At 40.8% G+C, this 23,128-nt stretch overlaps 1 protein-coding gene across 4 annotated transcripts in view; it reads right to left on the bottom strand.

Annotated features, from left to right (window-relative positions):
- HIP1 (huntingtin interacting protein 1) overlaps nt 1-23,128 on the bottom strand; it is a 70,591-nt gene that overhangs the window by 9,039 nt on the left and 38,424 nt on the right. For 2 of the 4 annotated variants that reach the window (XM_088152188.1, XM_007436888.4), the window contains exons 2-18: nt 19,959-20,022; nt 18,847-18,989; nt 17,035-17,091; nt 15,634-15,714; nt 13,874-13,950; nt 13,522-13,583; nt 11,839-11,979; nt 11,129-11,186; nt 6,965-7,040; nt 6,561-6,695; nt 5,891-5,988; nt 4,496-4,568; nt 3,582-3,765; nt 2,799-2,887; nt 2,056-2,172; nt 1,798-1,899; nt 1,321-1,515 (exon numbers count right to left, since the gene is read on the bottom strand). In XM_088152188.1, the coding sequence (XP_088008314.1) occupies nt 1,321-1,515; nt 1,798-1,899; nt 2,056-2,172; nt 2,799-2,887; nt 3,582-3,765; nt 4,496-4,568; nt 5,891-5,988; nt 6,561-6,695; nt 6,965-7,040; nt 11,129-11,186; nt 11,839-11,979; nt 13,522-13,583; nt 13,874-13,950; nt 15,634-15,714; nt 17,035-17,091; nt 18,847-18,989; nt 19,959-20,022 (1,752 nt within the window). Of the gene's footprint in view, nt 1-1,320; nt 1,516-1,797; nt 1,900-2,055; nt 2,173-2,798; nt 2,888-3,581; nt 3,766-4,495; nt 4,569-5,890; nt 5,989-6,560; nt 6,696-6,964; nt 7,041-11,128; nt 11,187-11,838; nt 11,980-13,521; nt 13,584-13,873; nt 13,951-14,465; nt 14,840-15,633; nt 15,715-17,034; nt 17,092-18,846; nt 19,002-19,958; nt 20,023-23,128 lie in introns of those variants that run through there. The other 2 variants (XM_025172329.2, XM_088152189.1) reach the window with 2 other exon arrangements.

Here is a 23,128-nt window from a genome sequence, read left to right as displayed (position 1 = left end):
CTAAACTGGAAGAAACAATGGGAGACAGATGGCCCTTTAGATAACCAGGCCCTCTGCCATGAATACTCACAATCAGCAGATTCCATGGGGGCCTTGTGCGAATGTTACTGTAATTTTATAGGACTGCTCCAGTCCATATAAATTCAGCACAATAACCAAATTATGAGGGAAGAGAATACTATAGATAAAATATAATACCTCCCTTGAGTTGAGCTCAACTCCCACTGACTACATAGACACATCCATATTTTTGGTGATTTGCCATTGCCTTATTCCATAATGTTTTTTCATCTTTCCAGTCTAGCCTATAGTCCTTCCATCCAAGCATTAACCAGGCCCAATGATTTAACTTTTTTCAAGATCAATCAAGTCATCTAGATGTTGCTACCTGCTATGATGAAGAGGGTAAAGGGGACCAAATGAACTTCCCCCAAATCAAGGTACCCATAATCTTCTAAAAGCAGTAGGTAAAGGGTTGTTGCACTAGGTAAACGGGCCAAGTTTCCTGCTAGTAATTCACATAGTGATTCAACATCCTTTATTGCTCTCTTTTGAATGGATCACCCTGAACCATAAAAATATGTTGGAAGGGCCCATCCTTCAGATCATTCTACCCCCATTATCCACACCCCTTATTAAACATACTTATGTACAGAAGCCTATCACATACAGGAAATGTCTGCCTCTGCAGCTTGATTCCTCCCATCAATCACATCAGCAATGATGTGCTGTAAATTCTTACCACTTCCTCAATGTTCTTTGCACATCAAGGGTTTGCTTTGTCCCTACACCTCTGCTTTTTGGAAGGAACACATGCTTATACACATTCCCCACCCTCTGTTTTCCAGATAGGGAGTCTGACTCCCCATCAAATTCTTGCTACCCAGCCTTTGGATTGCAAATTGCAACACATGGCAGTGATGCAAAATATAAGTAAACCAGGTTTATCTTCTGTTAGGATGGCTTGCAAACCAAATGTGGTTGGTGAGGCTCATGGAAGAAGGTAAAACTATACAATTTCATTTTAAATTATTGCAGAATTCCATTCACTTCACAACAAGAGACAGGACTAAAATATTGGTGCATTTCAAGACCAAGGCTCAGTTGGTCAGAAAAGTCAGCTAAAAGAATAGAATGCTGAAGAGAACATTGGAATAAATAAATTAATGTGCTTGACCATTTTCTCTTCTGGGTCTGGAAAGAACCTAAAATCCCATCCAAGAAGAGGCTGAGGACATTTCAGCTCTTCCATGGTTTGAAGGAAAGCTGGTTCTGGACTCTCTCAGTAACATACTATACATGTAGTCACAGCCAACTTACTGTTTCTCCCAAGTGGTTCTGCAACTCCTGGATTGTCTTACTGCTGTACTCCTTTTCTTTTTCAAGAGTAGCCTTCAGCTGCTGTACTTCAGCTTCCAAAGCTGCCAACTGCTGACCACGCTGGGCCACTGTCTCAGTGAGAGTGTCTTTCTCTTGCTTCAGGACAGCCAGACGAGTGGTGTGCTCTGCTTCAGACTAGATAGGTGGGGGGGGGGGGGGGGGGGAGAAGTGGAATCTTTCTTTCCCTTTGAGTATACCAGTTCCATCAGAAGCACATAAAATACCACCCAGAACCCTACTTATCTCCAGGGATGCAACTGGCTATGTGTGTTCAGTCCTCTCTCTCCAACTGAGCCATCTAATTTTCTATTTCATGCCTCTGGCTATTTTTGTTTCTGCTCTTGGAATGGTTGTTGGTACTGGGGTCCTGCTCTTTTTATGGTTATACTTACCACAGAAAGGTAAAGGAAGACTCACCTGCACAGTGGAATCAACAGTGCTCCGGAGACACTGAAGCTCCTGTTTGCTGGCAATGAGCTCTCTCCTCAATGTTTCCAAGATCTCTGCCTGTTCCTGTGTCTACAGAAAAATGATAAGAGCATCAAACAATGATTGCATGCTCTTTCAAGACAGCTCCCTCCACCATTTGCTGATATTCCTACTACTGTCATTCTGAATTCCATTTCTCTTCCACTAAAAATGACAATCCCTGTGCTTCTCTTGGTATCTCCTTACCTTTCGCTGGGCTTGCTCACTCAACCGCTGAAAGGAGTCCTCAAGCTCTTTTTTGTCACGCTCTGTGTCACCTTGGACCTGTCTTGCCACAGTCACCTGCTTGGTGACTTCAGCATTCTAAAAGACAGAACAGAAAGGCAAGGAAAGAAAGGGAGGTTTTAGCCATCGCTGTCTTAGTAAGGGGAGTCCTATCTTGTGGGATGCTCTGAATTCTCCTTGCCTCCCCACCTTGCAAACGTTTATATGGCAATTTGGTAACTCTTCTGGCTGGAGCACATATGCTATGCTGAAGATTCCTGGAGGGGTCTAGCATTCAACAGAACTTTTTCTTGAGTCCCTTTAGTTTCTGACTAATACTTGGAAGATTTTGCAGATCTCTTTCAAATGGCAGGCACATCAAATACTTTCACTCTGCCCAGTTCAAAAATATATTCTACCCTCTTTCTGTCTGCTACTTTTCTAGACCATATTGAAGAGATCTAACTAAAACTGTAATTGGCTGTCTAAGTGAGTGGAGAGTATACTTATTGTATATTTCTACAGAGGATGGCAGAGAGGCCTATAGCTGACCCAGACAGTCTCAAATCTCTTGTGAAGGTATGTCAACTGTTAACGAGGGTTTACCTTAACTGGTTCCTCAGGCTTTTTGCTTTGCAGTCAGTGAACTCACTGCAGCAAGCCAGGCAAGATGACCCCTAGTTTTCTCTTGGCACTCACAATGGAGGAAAGTAAGATAGCATTACCTTGCGCAGGAGGTCTGCATGGTTCTGCACCAGCTCACTGTACTTTTCCTTTAGCTTCACATAGCGCTGCTCTGTGGCTTGTGCTTTCCCTATAACAGAAACAGACAGGGCAGGGCCTGTGACTGAAGAGGAAAGAGGAAGGGAAGGAGGACCACTTCAGAAATGAGCTGACCCACCCACCTCCCTCCAGTGCAGGTCTCACTTCAGCACAAAACTAGGGAGGACTGGAATGGGCTTCTTTTCCTCTCCACACGGCAGCCCCTCTGACAAAGGAACATGCCCAGTGTATCTGGATAATCCTCCCTCACATAAGATCCAATTCTAACCTTGAAGATCAAGTGAGAGGTCTTGCTTCACAACAGTTTGAGTGTCACATCTGGACAGCACAAAGAAGACTCAGCTGTAGACTGATTAAACTCTTCTTGGGGATGGCTGTTATAGCATTTCTCAAACCAAATACAAGTCCTGCTTCTATAAATTGAGGCAGCCAGTGTGAATCAGTTTAGTATTTGTTAAGGAGGCAATCTGCTGACATATCATTAGTCTACCTATTTTAGTACATTCTGAATTGTTCCCTAAAAACCTAGAGCCAAAATAGGTATCATTTAGTTTGCTACCATAGTCTACATGACTTCTATAGAAACTAATTTTAATTACTTTCTAGTAAAACAACTGTTCAGGTGAATGGGCCACATATCTACAGTCTGTGAATGATGCCTAAATTGCAGTCTTTCTATCTCTGATGAGAAAAGCCAGGGTTGTCAAATCCTCTCCTCCACTTACTCTCAATCTCTGTCAGGCTTCGCTGGGCTTTCTCTGTATCCTCATGCCTCTTTTTCAACTCATCCAGTTCTGTGCGCAAGAAGTCACTCTCATCCAGTGCCTGCTGCTTTAGGTGCTGCTGCTCTTCAAGCTCAGCTTCCAGCTCACTGATACGCCCCTTCAGCTGCATCACCAGGCGGTGACTCTGCAGGTACCACGTTTAGAGACAGGGTGAAGCTGAAAGATCACTGGGAAACCTCAAGGTATTGAAGTGATTACACTGTTCTGGCTATGTACAATTAAGCACATATCACCACAAATAAATCAAGACTCCATATCAAGTTGAAGTTGTGTCCTTGATTTTGGGACTCTGCAACCATTAGGCTTTAAAAAGTGCCACTCCAAAACGTTGTTGTAGAGAGGCAGACAGGCATGGACAAACAGAAAAAAGGTTAATGCCATCAATACTTCTGGTTACTGGTTTTGAACAGTGTTCTGGGAGGGAAGTCTCAACACCCTAACAGCTGCTTTATCAATGCTTCTTTAAGAGGTATTTGCTGATAACAAATGCAAAAACCATATTCTTAGCTTGCATACCTATGGGTCAATTCATTCTGGCCTAATGTAATTCAGAGCAAAGAAGATTAAAAGGAAATACCTGACCCTTGGCTGAGACTGCTATTATGACAGGAAAAGTGAAAGCCAAGTCTTCAATTCTAGCTTAGGTAGCATTTTGCATTTCTGGAATGCTTTATCACTTCTTTCTGGATATTAAAGCAAAAGGTTGCAGATGCCTCTTTTCTACATCTCCTGGGCTTCTGTATTTTTCTGGTTTTGCTACACACTTTCATCTCCAGACCAGAGTCCAAAGCAAATATGAGTTTCTATATTTGGCTCAGAAAAAACATCCCATTAGTGACGGACTTTGTATTCACCTCAGCTTTGAAGTTCTTGAGCTCATCCTTAAGGGTGTCAATCTCTCTGTGCAGCTGTTCAATTAGCCTGTCCCTGGAAAGAGTGAGAAACACTTGTGCAATCTGAATATAACATTTTCAGATTGGATGGAAGGAAAGCTAGCATGGAGAAAGGTTCAAGTCAGACCCCATGAGCACATGCAAATCAAGAAAAGAACTGAACTAATATATTTTAAGAAGAAAATCTTGATCACTGGTGTGGGTCTTCCGGGCTGTGTGGCTGTGTTCTGGAAGTTTTGTTTCCTAACGTTTCGCCAGCATCTGTGACCGGCATCTTCAGAGAGCAGGAGCACAGACAGGAACAGTTCTCTCTATGCCCAGGATGATGTGACCCTTTTGTGGGTATTTGTAGAGATCTGAAGGGGGGGGGGGGATTGGGTGTGGGGGGGGTTAGGGGGTGTGTGGGGGGATGGGGTTTGGGTTAACGAGTGGCTGGTTGTTTTGGTGTCAGAATATGTGTGTATCTTCCTGAGGATTAGGCAGGGTTTTTTCTTCTATTGAGTTGTTAACGAGTGGCCGCTGAGGGTGATTAATCAAGCCCAACCCCCAGGAAGATACACACATTTTCTGACACCAAAACAAGCAGCCACTCCTTAACCCAACCCCCCCCCACACACACACCCCACCCCACCCACTCCCCACCCCTTCAGATCTCTATAAATACCCACAAAAGGGCCACATCACCCTGGGCACAGAGAGAACTGCTCCTGTCTGTGCTCCTGCACTCTGAAGATGCCGGTCACAGGTGCTGGCGAAATGTTAGGAAACAAAACTTCAAGACCACGGCCACACAGCCCGGAAGACCCACACCAGCCATCATATTCCAGCCGTGAAAGCCTTCAACAATATAAAATCTTGATCCTTCAAAACAAAACACATTAAGTCCTCTGTCACAGGAAATAAAGTTTACAGACGCTTGGCTGTCATGCTACCATTTCTGCCATAGTGCCATTTGTGCGGGAGATTTAGGGCATGGCCAGTACTAGGAATACTGTGCAGAAGAAAAAAAAACACATTCTGAAGCAAAAAAACATAAACCTGAAAACAAAACAAGTTTCCATGTTATTTGCTTGTATTATAGAAACGTATTTCACTTTGGCATGCTGCAGAGAGGAACAAGGTACTCATTTGTGTAACTATAATCAGAAATTACTCCATTCCCACCCTAAAAGGAGGACTTGCAGCTTGTCACTGCCCCATACATAAAGCAGAGATTATGAAGATGCTTCCCGGTAAGCTACTTTTTGTGTTTGCATTGCACTCTGTATATAAAAAAACCATCTGTTCAGCAACAATGGAAGTAAAGTTTGCTTATAAATTAAGGAACAGCATAGTAAGAAATTAATCATCACTCACTTGTCATCCTTGGTCATCCCATTCTGGCTGTTAAAATTGAAGGGATCATTGCTGAAAGAACTGCCAAAGATATCATCAAACTTATTGTCAAAGAGACTCTGGAAGAAAAGATGGAAGCAGTCAGCTTCATGCAAGGATAAACTTCATGCTGTCCCAACTCACGGGGAGAGGGGCTTGACTTAAATCTCAGGGAATTTTCAGTAGAGTGACTAATCAGAAGGAGAGAAAGGAAACAACAATTACTGACACTGAAGCATATGGAGGAGTTTGGTTTACAGTTAGTGAACAGCAGGCATTCTTTCTAAGTCAGCCACACAGAAGATAATTTCCCATTATTTTGTCACCAAGAAGACACTTCAAGTCCAGTTGATTTCTCCACTCTGCTTTCCTTCTTTTTGAGATTAAACAGATCTTTCTATTTTGTAGAGAGACAGGTACCTATACAGCAGCTGCCCATACAAAACCCAAAGCAGAAAAGCCTAGAAAAAGGCTTAGCATTGGTTTTCCAGCTCTTTGAAATCTCTGTCAACAAGACAGAAAAAGGCTGAATGGTGACAAAGTTTGCTAAACTGAAACACTATTTCACATCAACTTGACTAGAACAAATACCTTCCTCTTGGGATGGGCCTAGATTTTCCATTCTTCAAAGGAACTCTGCCCTCCCACTCACCTGCTGTGAGGAGGTTTCCATCTCAACAAGATCCATGATGGGTTCACTGTCTGGGGATGAGGCTTCCACTGGGATGACAACAACCGGGCTGATGTGTTCAGAGAGTGCTGAGGCCCGCAGAAAGTTGGGGGGATTCTAGTGCATGGAAGGAAGAATGCTACTGCTAAACAAAGAACCGCTGCATTGAAGCGGCTTATCACATATGTTGGGTCAATACTGCAGTGCCCAAGATTATTGCACATTACCCATTTTGGCATTCCAAAACTACATCTAGTTCATACATCTGAATGGCATAATTCAGCTATGACATACAGTTCCCCTAAGTCTTCAGCATAAATACTATGAACAAAAGTGAGAACAGCCAGCTGTATAGATGGCATTCATAGAAAGTCATGGGTTCTCACCTCAGGCAGCTGTGGGATCTGAATCAGCCTCTTGAAATACTGCAGGTTGCTGGAGCGATAGAAGAGATCCTTCAGCCTGCAAAATTTAAGGAAATATATATTAAAGTCTAAACACATTTTAAATAGTTGTCTGGCCAGTCTGCCAGACTTAGAGGGAAGTAAAATGAAATGGCAATCCAGAATCAGGCTGGTCATTCAAGCTCAGAGAAGAGGTATTTAACAGCAGTAATGTAGAAATGATAATGCAAAGCAGTTACAATAGAGGCATACTGACCCAGCCTACAGCTCACTGTAGTATCCAGATTAGCAAGACAACGCAGCTTACTCAGCAAATAACAGCACTGGGGTCCAATGTTGTCCTTCTGATAGAATTTTGTATTCATTTAAGTTGAATTCAATTTTGTGGGGATTTTTGGTACTAGATCCAAGATTGTTTTGAAAACAGCCAATGGAAAGATTAATTAAATCCATAACATTCATAACAGTGTTTGCTGGACTCTGTGAATTAGTTTTATTGAGATATTTGTATTGTATTTGTATTTATGGTTGTTGTTCTTATCTCAGCTACCAACTGTATTTTGTATGTTTTGTTTTTTGCTTTTTTAAAATTATTGTTAGCTCCCCCAGAGTCACTTGTTTGAGATTTGCGGCCATATAAATTGAATGCATGCATGGATGCATAAATAAATAGCATATGATGTAAACAGATATTGTCCCTCTTTCATAATATTATAACTAAGATCACCTAATGAGATTCAGGTCAATTAAAAGGAACTATAGCTTAAGTATGGAATTCGCTCCTAGCTAAATTTAAAAGGCGAAAAGACAAATTAACAGAAAATAATAAAGTCCATCAATAACTACTAGTCACCATTGCTAGACCAAAAAATTTAAGCTAGGAGGCAGTCTAGACCTGAGTATCAGCTGCTGCAAGCGACAACAGAAGGTGACCATTGTCTACATATCCTGCTTATAGTTTTTTACAGATCCACCAGTAGTGTTTCTCTTGGGTTCTTATTTGAACAAAACATGATTTTAGAACTCAAGACCATCCTCGGCTGGGATAGCACTGGCAAGCTCAGCATAGGAATGAAAAGTTCTAAATAAGAGCAAGAGCTACTATTTCTTGGTGAAACTTCCTTGACCAGTGCATTCCTCAATTTTGGCTTACTCAATCATAAAGGAACAAAAACACATTGGCATAATAGTGGATAGTTTAGAAATTAAACGCAGAGTTGTCACTGACAAATCTTAGAGGAATGAACCCACAACTGGAATATAGTTGAAAGATACTATTTGTCTGTTTCAAAAGGAACAGAAATAATAAAAAGGAACAATTGAACTATATGTTAAAAGTACCCACTCCTGCTCAAACATCCAAGTAAATTAATATGGCAGCACTGGAGAGAGCATCTAGGTTAAAATAAGATGGGAATAAATAAAGCAATTGCTTTCATCCACCCAGTTAAGATTAAGATATGGAAGAAGCCTTTTAAAAATATATTGAATATCTTTCAAAAAGACATAAAGTAGTAGTGATAGAGGATTTTAATTATTTTGACCAATAGGGAAATGCTCTGCCAAGCTTGGTCCCTCCAGGAAATTCCTGAATTGCCTGGCTAACCATTTTCTACTTCAGAAAATGAAGGATCAGCTATATTTGTCTTGATGCCAACTGGCTAGACTTAGCTGAAGAAGTGGAAGTAGCAGGAATACTATAGGAAAGTGACCATATAATGCTGGAATCCTTGATTTTAAGTAGAACTAAAGCCAAGTATAGGAAAATGTGCATCTTGGACCTTCAAAAAAGTGGACTTTAATAAACTCAGCAGTCAGAAGCAGGGCTAGAGAAACTAAATGGGAAAGGGAGTTCAAGATGAGTGAGAGGTCCTAAACATACTAGGAGCATAACTGAAAATAATTCCAATAAGGGAAACATTAGGAATAGAAGCAGCAGCCAAATAAATGATAATCTCGAAACAAAAAAGGACACATATAGGAAATGGAAGGAAGATCAGGTCTCCTATACCTAGATAACCTGCAACCATAAAGAAGGTATCAGGAAAGCTAAATCAGAGAATAAGCTCACAATTTTTATTAGATCCTACAGAAAATAGAAAAAATATTGAGCCAGTTTGGTGTAGTGGTTAAAGCACTAGGCTAGAAACCAGGGGATTATGAGTTTTAGTTCTGTCTTAGGCACAAAACCATCTGGGTGACCCTTGGGCCAATCACTCTCTCTTAGTTCTAGGAAGAAGGAAATGGCAAGCCACTTCCAAAAATCTTGCCAAGAAAACTGCAGAGACTAGTCTAGGCTATCTCCAGGAATAAAAATTGACTTGAAGGGACACATTTATTTGTTTACAGAAGACAAAAAGCTGTAACTGTTGATCTGATGTCTGTGAGGGACTGAATGGGGAGAAAACAGAAACATAATCAAAATGAGAAGTAGTGTTGGTCAGTGGACTTGCTCATCTGGGAAATGGTATGCAGCCTATTTTGACAGGGCTGGTTCCTTCTGAAGACAGGTTCAAAAGAGGTTCCTTACCCAGACAGTGCTGTGAAAGACCACATACACCACTGGCATTTACACATCCCAATCCCTCACAAGGCAATATGAAACCAATGCAAAGTCAAGATGTCTGCTAGTATCAAGCCAGGCTGAGCTTTATCATGCCTTTATATTTGTGAGTTTAGTGATCACAGAGAACAACATAATCCAGTGAGTGCTCACTCTATTTCCTTCTAGAAGACCAACAGAAGAAAGCAAAGAACATTATTTAATTGGTGTCCTCTCCCTGAATTACTACTGGTCATGAAAAATAAAAATCTCCTTACCACATCACACAAAAATAAATAAGATTCATTGCTAGCACTCTCCCTCCTATGAGCTCTATTTTTCTGTACATATTATTTATTTATTATGGACATTTGTACACTACATATTTCACAATCCTATTTGTCTAAATTTTTATGGTTTGTCAAAATAAATAAATAAATAAATCTGAAGTTGCTATGGAGGGAAAGTCAACGTCCTTGTGATTTACAAAGGTGGTAGGACAGGCATGCAGCAATTTTTCATCCAGGCACTTGGCTGTGACCAAGGCTGCACATTACTCTGCCAGTTAGGGGAGGGAGGGGACGTAAGTACTATATAATGCATATTTGAAGAGAGATCAGAACAGCTTTAGGAACAGGATGCTGAATCTCTATGAGGAAGAGAAGCATCATTGCAGCTGCTGTATAATAACTAAGTTGAACTCAGGAGCTGGAAGTGGGGTAAAAATTCCCTCCAATGGGATAGTACTACCAACAAGAGCTGCATAACTGCAGCAGGAGATCTCTGGAAACTTTGTGATTCAAAGAAAAATGTGAACTCAATACCAGTTTCAACTCAATGACCAAATACAGACAATATCGTGAGAACAAATCAGATCTTGTACTGATCCCAAAGTGGTTTGAAACATCAGTCTGTTACTACTCAAAGATTTGTATGGTGGCAGAAAATAGAAACATTTTTATAAACTTCAGTCTCAGAGGCCAGAGTGTGTTTCCAACACATGTTAAAAATAAAATAATAGATTGCTAGAGCAGCTGAAGCGAGAGCAGGAATTATCATTTGAAATGGAATAATGCTGTGTTTTAGTTCTGGTTGTATGTTTCACACGATGTATCCCAAAAAGTCAGTCATGTAACACCTTACCTCCTGCAAAGTTGAAAACTGTATTATATCCAATAATCAGACAGAACATCTGACAAACTATTTTTTTAGACTTTTTATCCCATCTTTATTATTATTATTTTTTATAAATAACTCAAGGCGGCAAAGATACGTAATACTCCTTTCTCCCCCTATTTTCCCCACAACAATCACCCTGTGAGGTGAGTAGGGCTAAGAGAGAGTGACGGCCCAAAGTCACCCAGCCAGCTTTCATGCCTAAGGCAGGACTAGAACTCAGACTCCTGGTTTCTAGCCTGGTGCTTTAACCACTAGACCAAACTGGCTGTTTGTTTGTTTTTTTAATTTTAAACTATTACTATCCACCAATATGAATAGCCCACTGAATATGAACACATCGTGACCACTTCCCTAGCCATGATACAAACACATGTTTCCTATTCCCTCCTCCTCTGGACAAGCAACTCTCACAAGCACACACTTACTTTTTGAACTGCTCCAGGAAACGGTCTCTGTGTCCTTGGAGTGTATCAGCTGGGAGACCTAGAGAAAAGATATCAAGAAAAAGAGTGAACAGGAGAATGTTGGATGCCTCAGCTAACTATATCTGTGTGGACATGCAAACAAGAGAACCAGTCAACACTCAGCATTACTAAAATATACATAACGCCTGCCTTTTCAGGTAGCACAATGCCACAATGGATCTTCTCATCCTCTGCCTTGAAAACCCTTTCTCTTAACCTCAGATGTAGGGACTGGCTCAGTTTATTCTGTGATATATAGGGTAAAAACTATCACTGTCTCCTATTATACCTCATGTTCTAAGATACTCATATAATGAACGAACTAATTCACATCACATTTAAGTGACATACATCTTCCTTTATCACCTTTCCTCTGCCCTCATTGAAATTAAAAAAATAAGTAAACTAAGTAATCCAATATGGAAATAGTAATATTGGCCTATCTCAAGTGAGGCTGTATTTCTAAAATAATGTTTGTGAAACAGTTTCAAGATTAAAACAAAAATTAAATATGATGAAATAATATATTGTTCCTAGGACAATCTGATAGTAGTAAAGCCTTCTTGTAGGTGATGAAATGGAGAGTGTCCTTATCCTAATTACTGTGGCTAAAAAGAATGAAAATGATGATGGAATTCAGGCCAAAAAGGAATAGATAGATTTGTACTTACAGGAGTGCAGCTTGAAGAGCAATTTAACTGTGTAATCATAGAGGTGGCTGCAGTCTAGAATGACCTGAATCAGAGGGGCCAAGCGGCACTGTCCAGCAGCTGTGACCGACACAGAGCGAGACATGTCCAAGGAACTGAACACTGAAGGGGAACCATACCGGCACATGGATTACTTCAATTATCTTAACAGGCTGGATAATTTTCATGTTCTAATCACAGGACAATGATAAAAACCTCCAGAAATACCATAAATAACAACACTCTACAACAGAATCTACAGAGTGGTAACAACAAAAGTTATAACTTAAAGTTAAATTTGAGGGAAATTGCTCCAAGAAAGAGGGTGAAAGTCAATGATGAAGTCAAAACCAGGAAAAAAGAAATGACTCGGGATGGGGGTGGAGAGAGCTGGAGATTTAAAGGGACCCTATGGCTGCTTTGCATCTCTGCAAAGTTAAGACACCTATTTTATCTCTTAAAAGTTCCCAACAGCCCCAAAGCAAAGAACATTGGGTCCCAATTTTACACTTGGGGGAGCACAAATAGGGTGATGGGGGACATAGACCATGGGCACCCACCCTCCCACACACGCCTGGAAATTATGCAGCACAAGGAGGGTCCAAGCAATAAGCAGAGAAGTATTAAAAATGTCAACCAAGAGCAAGGATTTATTGACACTGGAAATTGAAGAATTGATTTCATTCCTGATTGTTTAAAGACAAGAACTAGAAGGCATTATTAAAACACATCTTATATTAGAACCAAAACTTGTAGCGGCAGACAAAGAGCAAAAAACTGTTTCATGAGATTCAGAGTGCTAAGTAATTTACAGGAACAGTTGTTGCTCAAGAGAAAGAGTGAAAGAATGAGGAAAGGGTCATGTACTGTTCACATGTCACAGTAGGCAAACTCTGTGACATGAGCCAAGATATGCAAGGTACCCATCTTGGTAGCAGGAGAAGACAAAGAAGCAGGGGAAGGGCCATTTTCCCAGCCTGAAGTCTACTGGGTAGTCTTAAGATGGCTGGAAAGGGCATATTTACTCCTCTCAGTCTGGAATGGATAAAATAATGAACACTGAGGTTATAGTTTTCCTTCAGTTTACTGAACTTAAAATATCATTTTCTGATGCTAGGCTTATCTTCAGAGCAAGCATAGAAGCACCACAAAAATCTGCAACCACAGTCTGCAGTTGAAAAAGGCTTTTAGGTTATGTTAAAAAAACCAGAGGAGATGCCTGTGTAATCCAACTGCCTAGCCTCAAGAGTATGTGCATTTTTTGTTTAGGTCATATTCAGCCAATGAACACAAATATAATATTGTTTTTCACTTTAGTCAGGAATGAGGACCTCACAGCCCTCACTATGTTACAATGCCCCTGAACTACAGGCTCTCAGGATCTCTCACCACTGGCTATCTTGCTGTGGATGCTGGGAATTGGAGCATCTACATATGGAACATCACCAGTTCCCTAATCTAGGTTTTTTATATCATCAACTAGAATGCCTATTTGTTTCACATTGGAGCAGAAGAAAAGTTTAGGATAACTTCTTATGAGCCATGATCCCCATTAAAGAGACAGAAAATGCACGTGTGTTTGGAACTTACAAAGAGTGAACAAACAGTTTCCTGAAAAGCATCTTGCCATAATATTGAATACTGTTGCCCTCTGTAAAACATTACCTGTCTGAAATAGGTTGAGTTCACATTCCAGATAGTCAAACATTTCCACAGTGAGCTGGAAACTAAAATGGAAAGAAGAGACTGAATAGAGGCTCCTACAAAATAAAATGAAGGTTCAACGTGGCAGAATCCCTTTGTGGTTTTATTTATTTATTTGTCCAAGAGAGCAAACTGACAATACTCTACACAGCAATCCAACAATATTGAGAAGGAAACCTCTGGATGAGCCCACAGATGCCGCATTCAACCTGATTTTTAATCTTTCTGGCCTACATGAGAGGGAACCCCACAAACTAATCTGTGCCTCCTTAAATCCACAACTTCCCCATAACTCTCACCAAGTAGGACTTACAAGTTATTCACGTCATTCTCGCCCGTCTCATCAAGCTGTCTGTCTGACATCTGGAGGTTTCCAGGAAATCTGGGGTTCTATACAAAGGGAAACAAAGATTAAGAACAGTACTAAGGGTCTGGCTCAAGGCAGGTCTGGATAAATATGCTCCTGCTGGATACTGCTCTCAAATTCATCTGAGTTCCAGTGCCCAAAAGCAAAGAAGATAACTGGGATGGTAGCTAAGACTGCCTGGCAATTGAATCACTTTGAGGGCATAAGACTTTGCGTATAAATGAAGCATATGTATCCCCTTCCCTCACTCTGCTCCCAAATTTAAGTGAGTGCATCTCTGAATCTCATTTTGGAATGCAGAGGAGGAAAAAAAAGCATATTTCTTAATGATAGGGAATCATAAACAGCAGCCCAGAAAGAAACAAGAGAACGGTAACAACAAAGACATGCCTACAATGTGGGCTTTAAAGAAAACAGAATCTCAAAAGAATTAAATAATCCAGGCAGCTGGATACATTGGTGCTTTGCCAGAGATTCAGAAGCAGTAATTCATTACTGTTCTATTCACAGGCATCCTCCAACCACAAGAGGGAATTACCTTCTCTCTCACACATGCATACCGGCTGCACTTTGCTTGCCTATGAAACAGCTTATAAAATCAGAGGCCTGCCTTCACAAAGACGCTCATATAATCCAAGCTTCCTAGTCCAAACAGCCACATTCCATTCTATAAATACCTGCTGCCATCTCCACTCCCAAATGGGATACAGCCCAGTCAAATGGGACGGCCTGGAGCCAATCACAATATAAACCACAGTGCAAGTTAAGGAGTGGAGGGAAGCCTATAGAATAACATTCAGAGGGCTGTATGTCGATGATAGGAGACAGATAAACTGGGAAAACTGAAATTCCACCTACATTGCTATGCATACTTCACTTATATGTGCTTTGTTTACAAGTGAATGCACATACATATGCATATATCACAGTCCTCTTTATCGTCCTATAATCAACAATTCTGACCCTGAACACAGATAGTTGGGGACACAACACTTACAGATCAAAGAATACAGAAGTGGCTGATCCATATCTTCCCCTAAGAGATATGGGAGAAATATAGTTCTTAATTGGCTGTGTTAAGCAGGAGAATGGGCAAAACTATGGTGAGAAACTTTGGGGAAAGTTTCTGTCTGCCAAAGAAGAAATCCTGCTCAAGCAGGCAGAGATATTGATTAGATGATTCTGATGTTAAAGTGCCAGCAAGATCAGCCTGTATCAGATGCTGGAGTATACCATAAAGGCACCGAGCACATTAAAAAACTAACAACAAAAACAACAAGAAATGTAGCAGAGTTCCAACAGGCCATTCTCTCTAGCATCATCTCTGGGACCAATAAATTAGTACTACAAATCTTCAGGACAGTCAAAGGAGTACCAATGACCATATTCTTCAATAAAAGCAGCCAGGACTACACATTACACAGACATGGTCCAGAATGTTCTGTTGTCTTCAAAATGAATGATATGCATCAAGCCTATGATGCATTCACCCCTAAAAACTCTGGAATCTTATTTATAAATTAGATTAAATCCACAGTATTCATCAAGGAAGTTGCTCCTACTTCTAACCTTGTTTGGACCCCAAGTTCAGGTTACTGTCCATCTCAAGATGTCCATAGCTATCCAGAGCACTTTGCAGAGAAAAAGAAAATGGTGAGATGTCTCACTGCCCAAGATAAGTGTAGAAGCAATAAAGAAAAACTTACTTTTGTGTGGAATTCCATCTTGGTTCTCAGCAACTTGAGGTAGATGCTACACAACTGTCCATAGCCCTCACTCAGATGGCCCTAAGGAAAATGTAGTAACAGGGCTGGATTTGTTTCTCGCACAAAGGCTTAAATGGGGGAGAACCTGCAGTACCTCAAAGCCCTTTGTGTAAAAATGTATCATAACTGCCTTGACCATTATTTAAGTTAGCTCAAGGACACACACATTAAAGATACACAGTATTTTACTCTTTCCTCTCTTATCCCCACCGGTACAGCCCTACTGACAGTGTCCGTCACTGAACTCCACAAATGTAGTGCTGGTTAGGCCATGTCCATAACTACCAAAGCATTCTATTTTAACAGGGATTTCTCAGCCATGTGGAAATCCTTATATAAGAACCTCACAACTTGCCAGCACCTCTGGGCAAAACTCAGAAGCAGGCGTCTACGGCTGCCATTGATGGGTCAATTTCCTTGACCTTTATATTTTTCCCCTTTTCAGAGGAAAAATATATACATATTCTCCACTCAGCTACCTTTCACCCATCATATTCTTGTGCAAACAGCTACCAATACTACAACACTATATTTTAAGATAAAGCTATAAACTTTTTATTCTCCATACAGTATTCTATTTATTTATAAAAATAAGAACCTGTAAAGTAGTCCTGTAACCAATATCCAGAAGGCAATTATCACTTCCAATGCTTGAGAGATATCAAGATGCCAACTTGGCAAACGCAGGCCATTACATACTTGCTAAGAGCAGGGATATGGAAGAGAGCCTGTGAGTGGCAGCTGGTGCTCCTTTCCATGTATACCTTTGGTTTCATTTTTACGGTTAATAACAAACCAATTCATTTCTTTCTAAATGTGAAAAAATAATTTCCACTATTTTTATTCAATACTAAGATTTCAGTGTCCCTTAAAGGGAAACACACCCAGAGAGAGAGAGAGAGAGTTGTGTGGAGTCACTTTCTTTACCTGAGTTACTCTTTCCCTAGATCCACCAATCTCTCAAGAAACTGGACAGCAAGAAAAGGATGAGCAAACTGATAAGTCTGGGAAGCTATTAGCAGCTAGCATATGCCATACAAACACTGCTTCCCAGTGAGTGTGGATTCAACAAAAGAAAGTTAATAAAACAAACACACCAAGAAATGCCATATCTTCAATCTTCTTGGCAAACTGGCAAGTTTGCCAAGTTTATCCAAATTCAGCTCACTGATCTGTGGACCTTTCCTAGCCTAAGCTTTCAAAAAAATACATGACATTATCCAACCAGACTAAAACAACTCTGTGCCCTCCTGATTTAAGGGATTTCTGATTTCAGAAGAACTTGGAAGGTATGTATATTAACAAGAGAAGCAGTTCTTCATAGGCCCAGATAGCACTTACCCACATGCGGCTCATGTCACTGAGCTCACTCTTGTATCTGACAGAATCCTTCAAGACCTGCAGGAAGAAGGGAGATACAGGTAGTCCTCAACTTACGACCACAATTGGGACCAGAATTTTGGTTGCTAAGCGATGCGGTCATAAAGCAAGACATCATGTGACCACATCACTTAGCGACCGCAATCTCGGCAGTTCCCCTTGCTGTTGTTAAGCAAATTTTACTGGTCGTTAGCTGAGGACCCACCCCAATCTAAGCCAACCCTGAGCCTCAGTAAGGTAAGGGATAGCCTCCAACTCCCCACATCTGCCTATCTCCCCCCATCTCTGCCCTTTTGGATGCTCTGTACCCTGCCTTGTGGGGTGGCAAGCAGGCCCAGAATCGCTCAACTCTAGGGCTGCAAGAAACCCTATGAGCCACAGCGCAAAGCGGCAGCCACCCCTGGAAGCCTCAGCCACCCCTAGAAGCCTCAGCCACCCCAGCCCACCCCTGCAAGCTGCAGCACTTGGGAAGCCCCAGCATTTGTTCACCCAGCTGCCTTCTCTCCCAGTTCCCTACAGTGACCTTTAGCCTTTTGCGCCTAGCCACCACAGCTGAAGCAGAAGCGCCTCACTGCCTTTGCTGTCTCCTTTTCGGACCCAGCTTCCCTGGTGAACCTTTCCTATATGTGGCTCCTAAGAAGGTTGTGCTGTCTTTGGAAAAATGTGCTGTCTTCAGAAAGCCTACTGAAGGACAGAGCAGCTTTCCAAAGGCTGTGCTGTCTTTGGAAAAATGCATTGTCTTTGGAGAGCCTAGCCAAGTTCCCAAATTTTGATCACATGACTGCGGGGGCACTGCAATGGCCATTACTTTGGGTACAGGTCATAAGTCCCTTCATTCAGCTCCATCGTAACTTTGAATGGTCACTGAACAAATGGCCGTAAGTCAAGGACTACTTGTAGGCTATGTGAACAGTCATTGAGTGCCCCCATGACAACAGAATCATCAGAAAGAAACTGAATCTAAGAAGTTAAGATTGGCAAATAGATTAATCAATTGGCTTTGGTAATAACCAGTCTAATATCCTCAGCTGAAAAAAAGGGGGGGGCATGTTGAGAGAAGAATGGTTGGCTTTCCTTCAATAACCATTATATCCCCATATCTGAGCTACTGTTAAGGACTGGCTGCAGACTGGAAAGTGGTTTTAGGCCCAAGGCTTGCAATAGTGTGTATGGTCAAATATTTCATAGGCACATAGCAAACATGTTGAAAGCACCAACTTTGTACTTCTCTAGCCTGTGTACTTGCATATGACAAGCAAATTGTACTGATGTCTCCTGGTATCATCAGGGATGGAGTTTTGTTCAATAAGCTAAACAATGATCTTATTGTAAATTTGGAATTATAATCAGGAGTAAGGCAACAACATTAGTTAGTGTTAACCATGGTTAAGCATATCTCTACTGCACTAGTATTTGCCACTGTCATAAAGTGGGGTCTCAAGATTTGAAGAATAACACTTGTGTGGAGTAAAACAAAACTTAAAAACAGTATGGCTCATTGCATTAAGAAATTATGATAGAACATTACTAAACCTGAATGCATTCTATAACCAACAAGTTCAAAAAGTGATCACTTGTTATATTCCTTGTATTTGATCTAAAGGTAGCTATACTATCTTTTGAGTGCCAAAGACATTCCAGTCACACATTTTAAATTTTACCAGGTCCATTTAAGATTTTAAGTAGTGACATTATCCTGAGGTGTGTTATTTATTTCATCTTACCAGCAAAAGCAAAGGTTTTAGAGGAAAAGAGAAGAGAGGATGGCCTTACATTTGGGTGTCCATCACGGAGGAGCTTGTGGAAGACATGACAAAACTTCCAGCACAGGACAGCATTACTGGAAAGGGGTAGGCGGTTCACAACAGACCAGAAGGTGTGGGCTCCTTTTTCATGGTGTGTTCCCAGGATGCATGGTGAGAGGCAAGCTAAGGAAAATGAGAGAAAAGTAGCACAAAGAATACAAAATAATGTAAAACAACAGTGACAGCAACAGGATTGAAGTGAGGCCTGGATAATCAAGTCCTGCCAGATTCATCTTAATATTACTTGACTGAATTCACAGATATATATATATATATTTTCATTCTCCAGCAGCGTGATAAGAATTACAGAACTCCAGAAGGGAAACTATCCTGAAGATACACTGGGAAAAGCCCTGACCTGTTGTACTTATTATGCCATCGATACCAAGCTGGAGTTTCTTTCATTAGGAATTGTCAATTATCCTTGCAGATGTGAGAAAAAGATCTATCCCAGGAACTGATGGCTTGTCAGGGCACAAACTAGATTTGTCATACTCAAACTAGGAATCTTAGATAAAGACTTCCACCCATAGGTAACAACTCTGTGGAGCAGCATCAAGCCCATGTGCAACTCTGGGGTGAATGGAATTATGTGAACCAACTGCAAAATACCATCACTCCCTCCTCCTATCAATAGCTGACAACAAGTCTACTCCAATATGGCCCTACAAAGCTTGCTTAGCAGGACCTTGAAAACCAGGGCAAAGGCATGCCAGATGTTTCTAAAGGGGACTGATAAGAGCAGAAGCAGATGGCTAATATGCTATTATTCTTCCCTATTTCAGGAAAACTGGTCAAGTGCCAGCTTTACCTTATCTTTTTTTTCTCCCTCAGTCAAAGGGAAAACTGCCTTGCCTTAAAACTCAAACCTTGCTCATGTATTCTTTTTTTAACACACTGTTACAGCTTGTACTTTTCTACAAACAAAAGGCAGGAGCAAGCCCTTTTTCATACTATAATGCAGGTACTTCATCCCAGCCCATCGCAGCCAGGTCATGATGAAATTTGGCTCCAGCCAGATAGATCCCACCCTTGCAGCTTCAGCATCCTTTTTCCAGAGCTCTAATTTTTGAAGGATATTTCTGGCATGTTTCTCTTTGACGGCAACTTCCTGAGCATTAATGGCCTTGTTGATGCTGACAGTCTTTAAAAAAAAGAGAGAAGGAGAGAGAAGGAAGAGGAGGGAAATGTTAGTAAAAGAAAATGTGATCATAGATCGAGACAGAACCCCATCCTCACACCAAGTCCTCCATAATCTGCAAATCTCTAGATACATTTCTGTGAAGCAACTGTGGGCTGCCATATTTAGCAGCTGCCAAGAAATGTTTGCTTAGAACAATGCCAAGGCCTCCAATAGGAGTAAGAAAGAATTCCTGTGCTGGAAGAAGACAAAATCAGTCTGTCTTTGTTGACACTGGTATAAGAGCTCAGAGGCAAAATTGTTTCATGGTGATAATAATTTACGGCTTGGAAGCAGTCTTAGAAAAGAATATCACTTTGGCTTGCTATCAAACTACCAGCTCCACCTCCTCCAAGTATGTTAATTTATAGTACAGTAGCCCCACATTTTCCACCTGTTAAAAACACAAAGTTAACTTTGTTTGGTTCATAAACTGATGAATGAGTATCAGCTTTTTGGGGACACAGCATGACAACCAATCAACACAAGCCTCAAGGTGTCATTTATGGCTTCTGTAACTGGCAGAATTAGATGAGAGGCTGCACTGCTCTATTTATCTACCATAATATGTAGGGAGACCTGCTCACCTACTCCAATGAGATGCTGGAAACTGCCAATAGAAGGCAAGGAATTGGGTGAAAAGAGAACTATGTCTAGATATGGAAGAAAGACTCTCAATTTTGCTTATATTTAAGCCAGCAAATTTGGCTTAGGCACTATTGAAAGAAGTTCCAGGGAGGTTTGGACAGCCTTTATAAAATAGTGTACCCTTATTTTGACAGAAATGTTTTTATTTGTTAACAGCTGTCTCCATTAAGAAAACTCCTGCAAGAGATCTTGGACAATCCCATCATCACCTCACTTTAAAGTGGCTTACTATTTTATAAAAATGGAATGAAGGGACATTTTTCAATTGTGTATATAGCTCCTGGAAACAACAAGTCATTTCAGCAATTAGAAGACAGCTCTCCTATTTGTGAGGTCTATTGATGGAGATAAACAGTACAGGAGTAACTATGTGTTTTGCCATGTGCCCTTTGCATCCTGTCAGGCTGTCACCCCAAATGACTCAGCATTGTCCATTACCTCGCTCCATATTTGGATACCATAAAAGGAAGCAGAGCTTGCTTTCATCTTTGGTCAAAAAAATAGCATTACTGTTTTAAATATCCTTTTGTCACATTGGATATCTCCTGTTTCAGTTCACAGTAGAATATGGTCTGGTCTCGGATCAAATGGACTCCCTAGCCTCAATATCTCCTGCTGCTAAATTGGCCCAAAACAGTTCAACCATTTATGACATAGTTGGACAACAGAAGATCCAAGGTCACAAGCAGCAACTGAATCTCCTTTTTGTAGATCCTAAGCAGCTGCTTATCAGAAAATGCTGATTAAAAAATGATGGCATGGTTTCTTGTCATTTAAGGAAAATACATACAATATACATCCTAAAACAGAATCACCATAATTGAAAATGACATCTTAAAGTTTAACCCAGAAGAAAAAAAGCCAGAAAGTTTTGATCTTATCCATGTGCATAATGTGGGTTTCCCCAATATACATCATCATTTTACCACTATGACACTTACCTGCCTTTAAAATGTCTATTAATTACCTCCCATACTATAGGCTACATGTTGAATCCATTTTGAATGGCCCAAAACAAAAGACCTCAGGAAATGGCAAACTTAGGTTGTCTGGACCATCATATTCTATTCTGGTACTGGGAGACATAGTCTTCTGTTTTGTGATACTCAAAAAGGATTTTAATATGTGACCTACAGCATAGGTGGTTATGAACTGACAGGGAAGTGGAAAGAATAAAGGACTAATTTTACAATCAAGTAAGTAGAACATAAACTAGCTTCCCCTTTTTCACAAACCTCAAGCATTCTGACATACGAAGAAAATTTTGTCATGACTCAGAAATTCAAAGTAAATGTTGAAAAATCTTTTATTTTAACACGTCGTAACCACAAGACGGAAAACTGAAAAGTGAAACATTTAACCAAAGCCCTCCTAATGCTGGGCCACTGTGCTGATGTCAGGGAATCTGAAACATTCCCTTGGGCATTTGCAAGGTTTGAGAACCGGATCCTGCCTCTTAGAAAGCTAAGCATGTTTTTTTTCCCCTGGCTCTGCCAAGTGGAGTGCTAGATTTAAACTCAAACCAAATATTCTTTGGAAAGTCATCAAGTTCTCTTTTTAAAACCGCAGAGATCCTTGATCCTTTGCCTTGTTATGAAGCATTTATTACTGCCCTGACATCTTACAAAAGAACATTATCAACTGGAGGGGGAGGGAAGGAAGGAAGGGAGGAAGGAAAAAGGAAGTTGCATTGGCGGACTAAGCTGACAGCCAATACTGTAGTGCAACTTTGAAAAGGCTTTCCTTTGGAGGAATTCTCCCAGCTGCAGAGTTGTGAATGAGATTTCTCTGACTCAACTGGGGGAGGGACTAGGGGGTGCAAGGCAGAATTTTGGAGCCTCATTTCCTTCCTGCTGTACCAGCTCAAGAGCCAGCCTTCTCCTTCCTAGATTTGTATACAGAACTGGACATTCTCAGGGTTGAAAGCTTCCATAACCCACAAAGGAGGGAAACAGTCAATCTTCAGCCAAAAGAGCCGCATTCTTCAGCACTTCTTGTTTCAACAACTCTATATGGACCAGGTTCCAAAAAGGCAATTATCAGCTGCAACATGCAGGATGTTGCCTGCTTGGTGACACACATATACCCTCCCTTTCACTGGCTGCAATAGTAATAGATAGGCACGTACTAGATATTGCTGCTTATTATCTCTAATTATCACAGAGTAAAGCCCCAGTAATTAAGAAATCCTAGCATAACACTAATATGGAAATCTCTGCTGTCAAAATGCCAACAATTTGCCTCTTTCTCTTAACAGACATCTCTTGAATCTTTGCTACTATTAATTACAAGATCTGGAAAAAAATGCTTGGTTTCAATCCTTTTGAGTTTCTAGCCATATCTTGTGCATGATTTCACATGCAACAGTAAATTCTGCACCCATATATGTTTGCTCCTGATTCCTAAAGGGAAGCCAAGTATA

This window comes from Python bivittatus, unplaced genomic scaffold, assembly GCF_059951505.1.
Source record: "Python bivittatus isolate LINGU-HERP-01145 unplaced genomic scaffold, Pbiv_v1 ctg000690_np1212, whole genome shotgun sequence".
NCBI lineage: Eukaryota > Metazoa > Chordata > Lepidosauria > Squamata > Pythonidae > Python > Python bivittatus.
The sequence above is the reverse complement of the archived record's forward strand: the minus strand, read 5'-3'. Positions and strand labels throughout refer to the sequence as shown.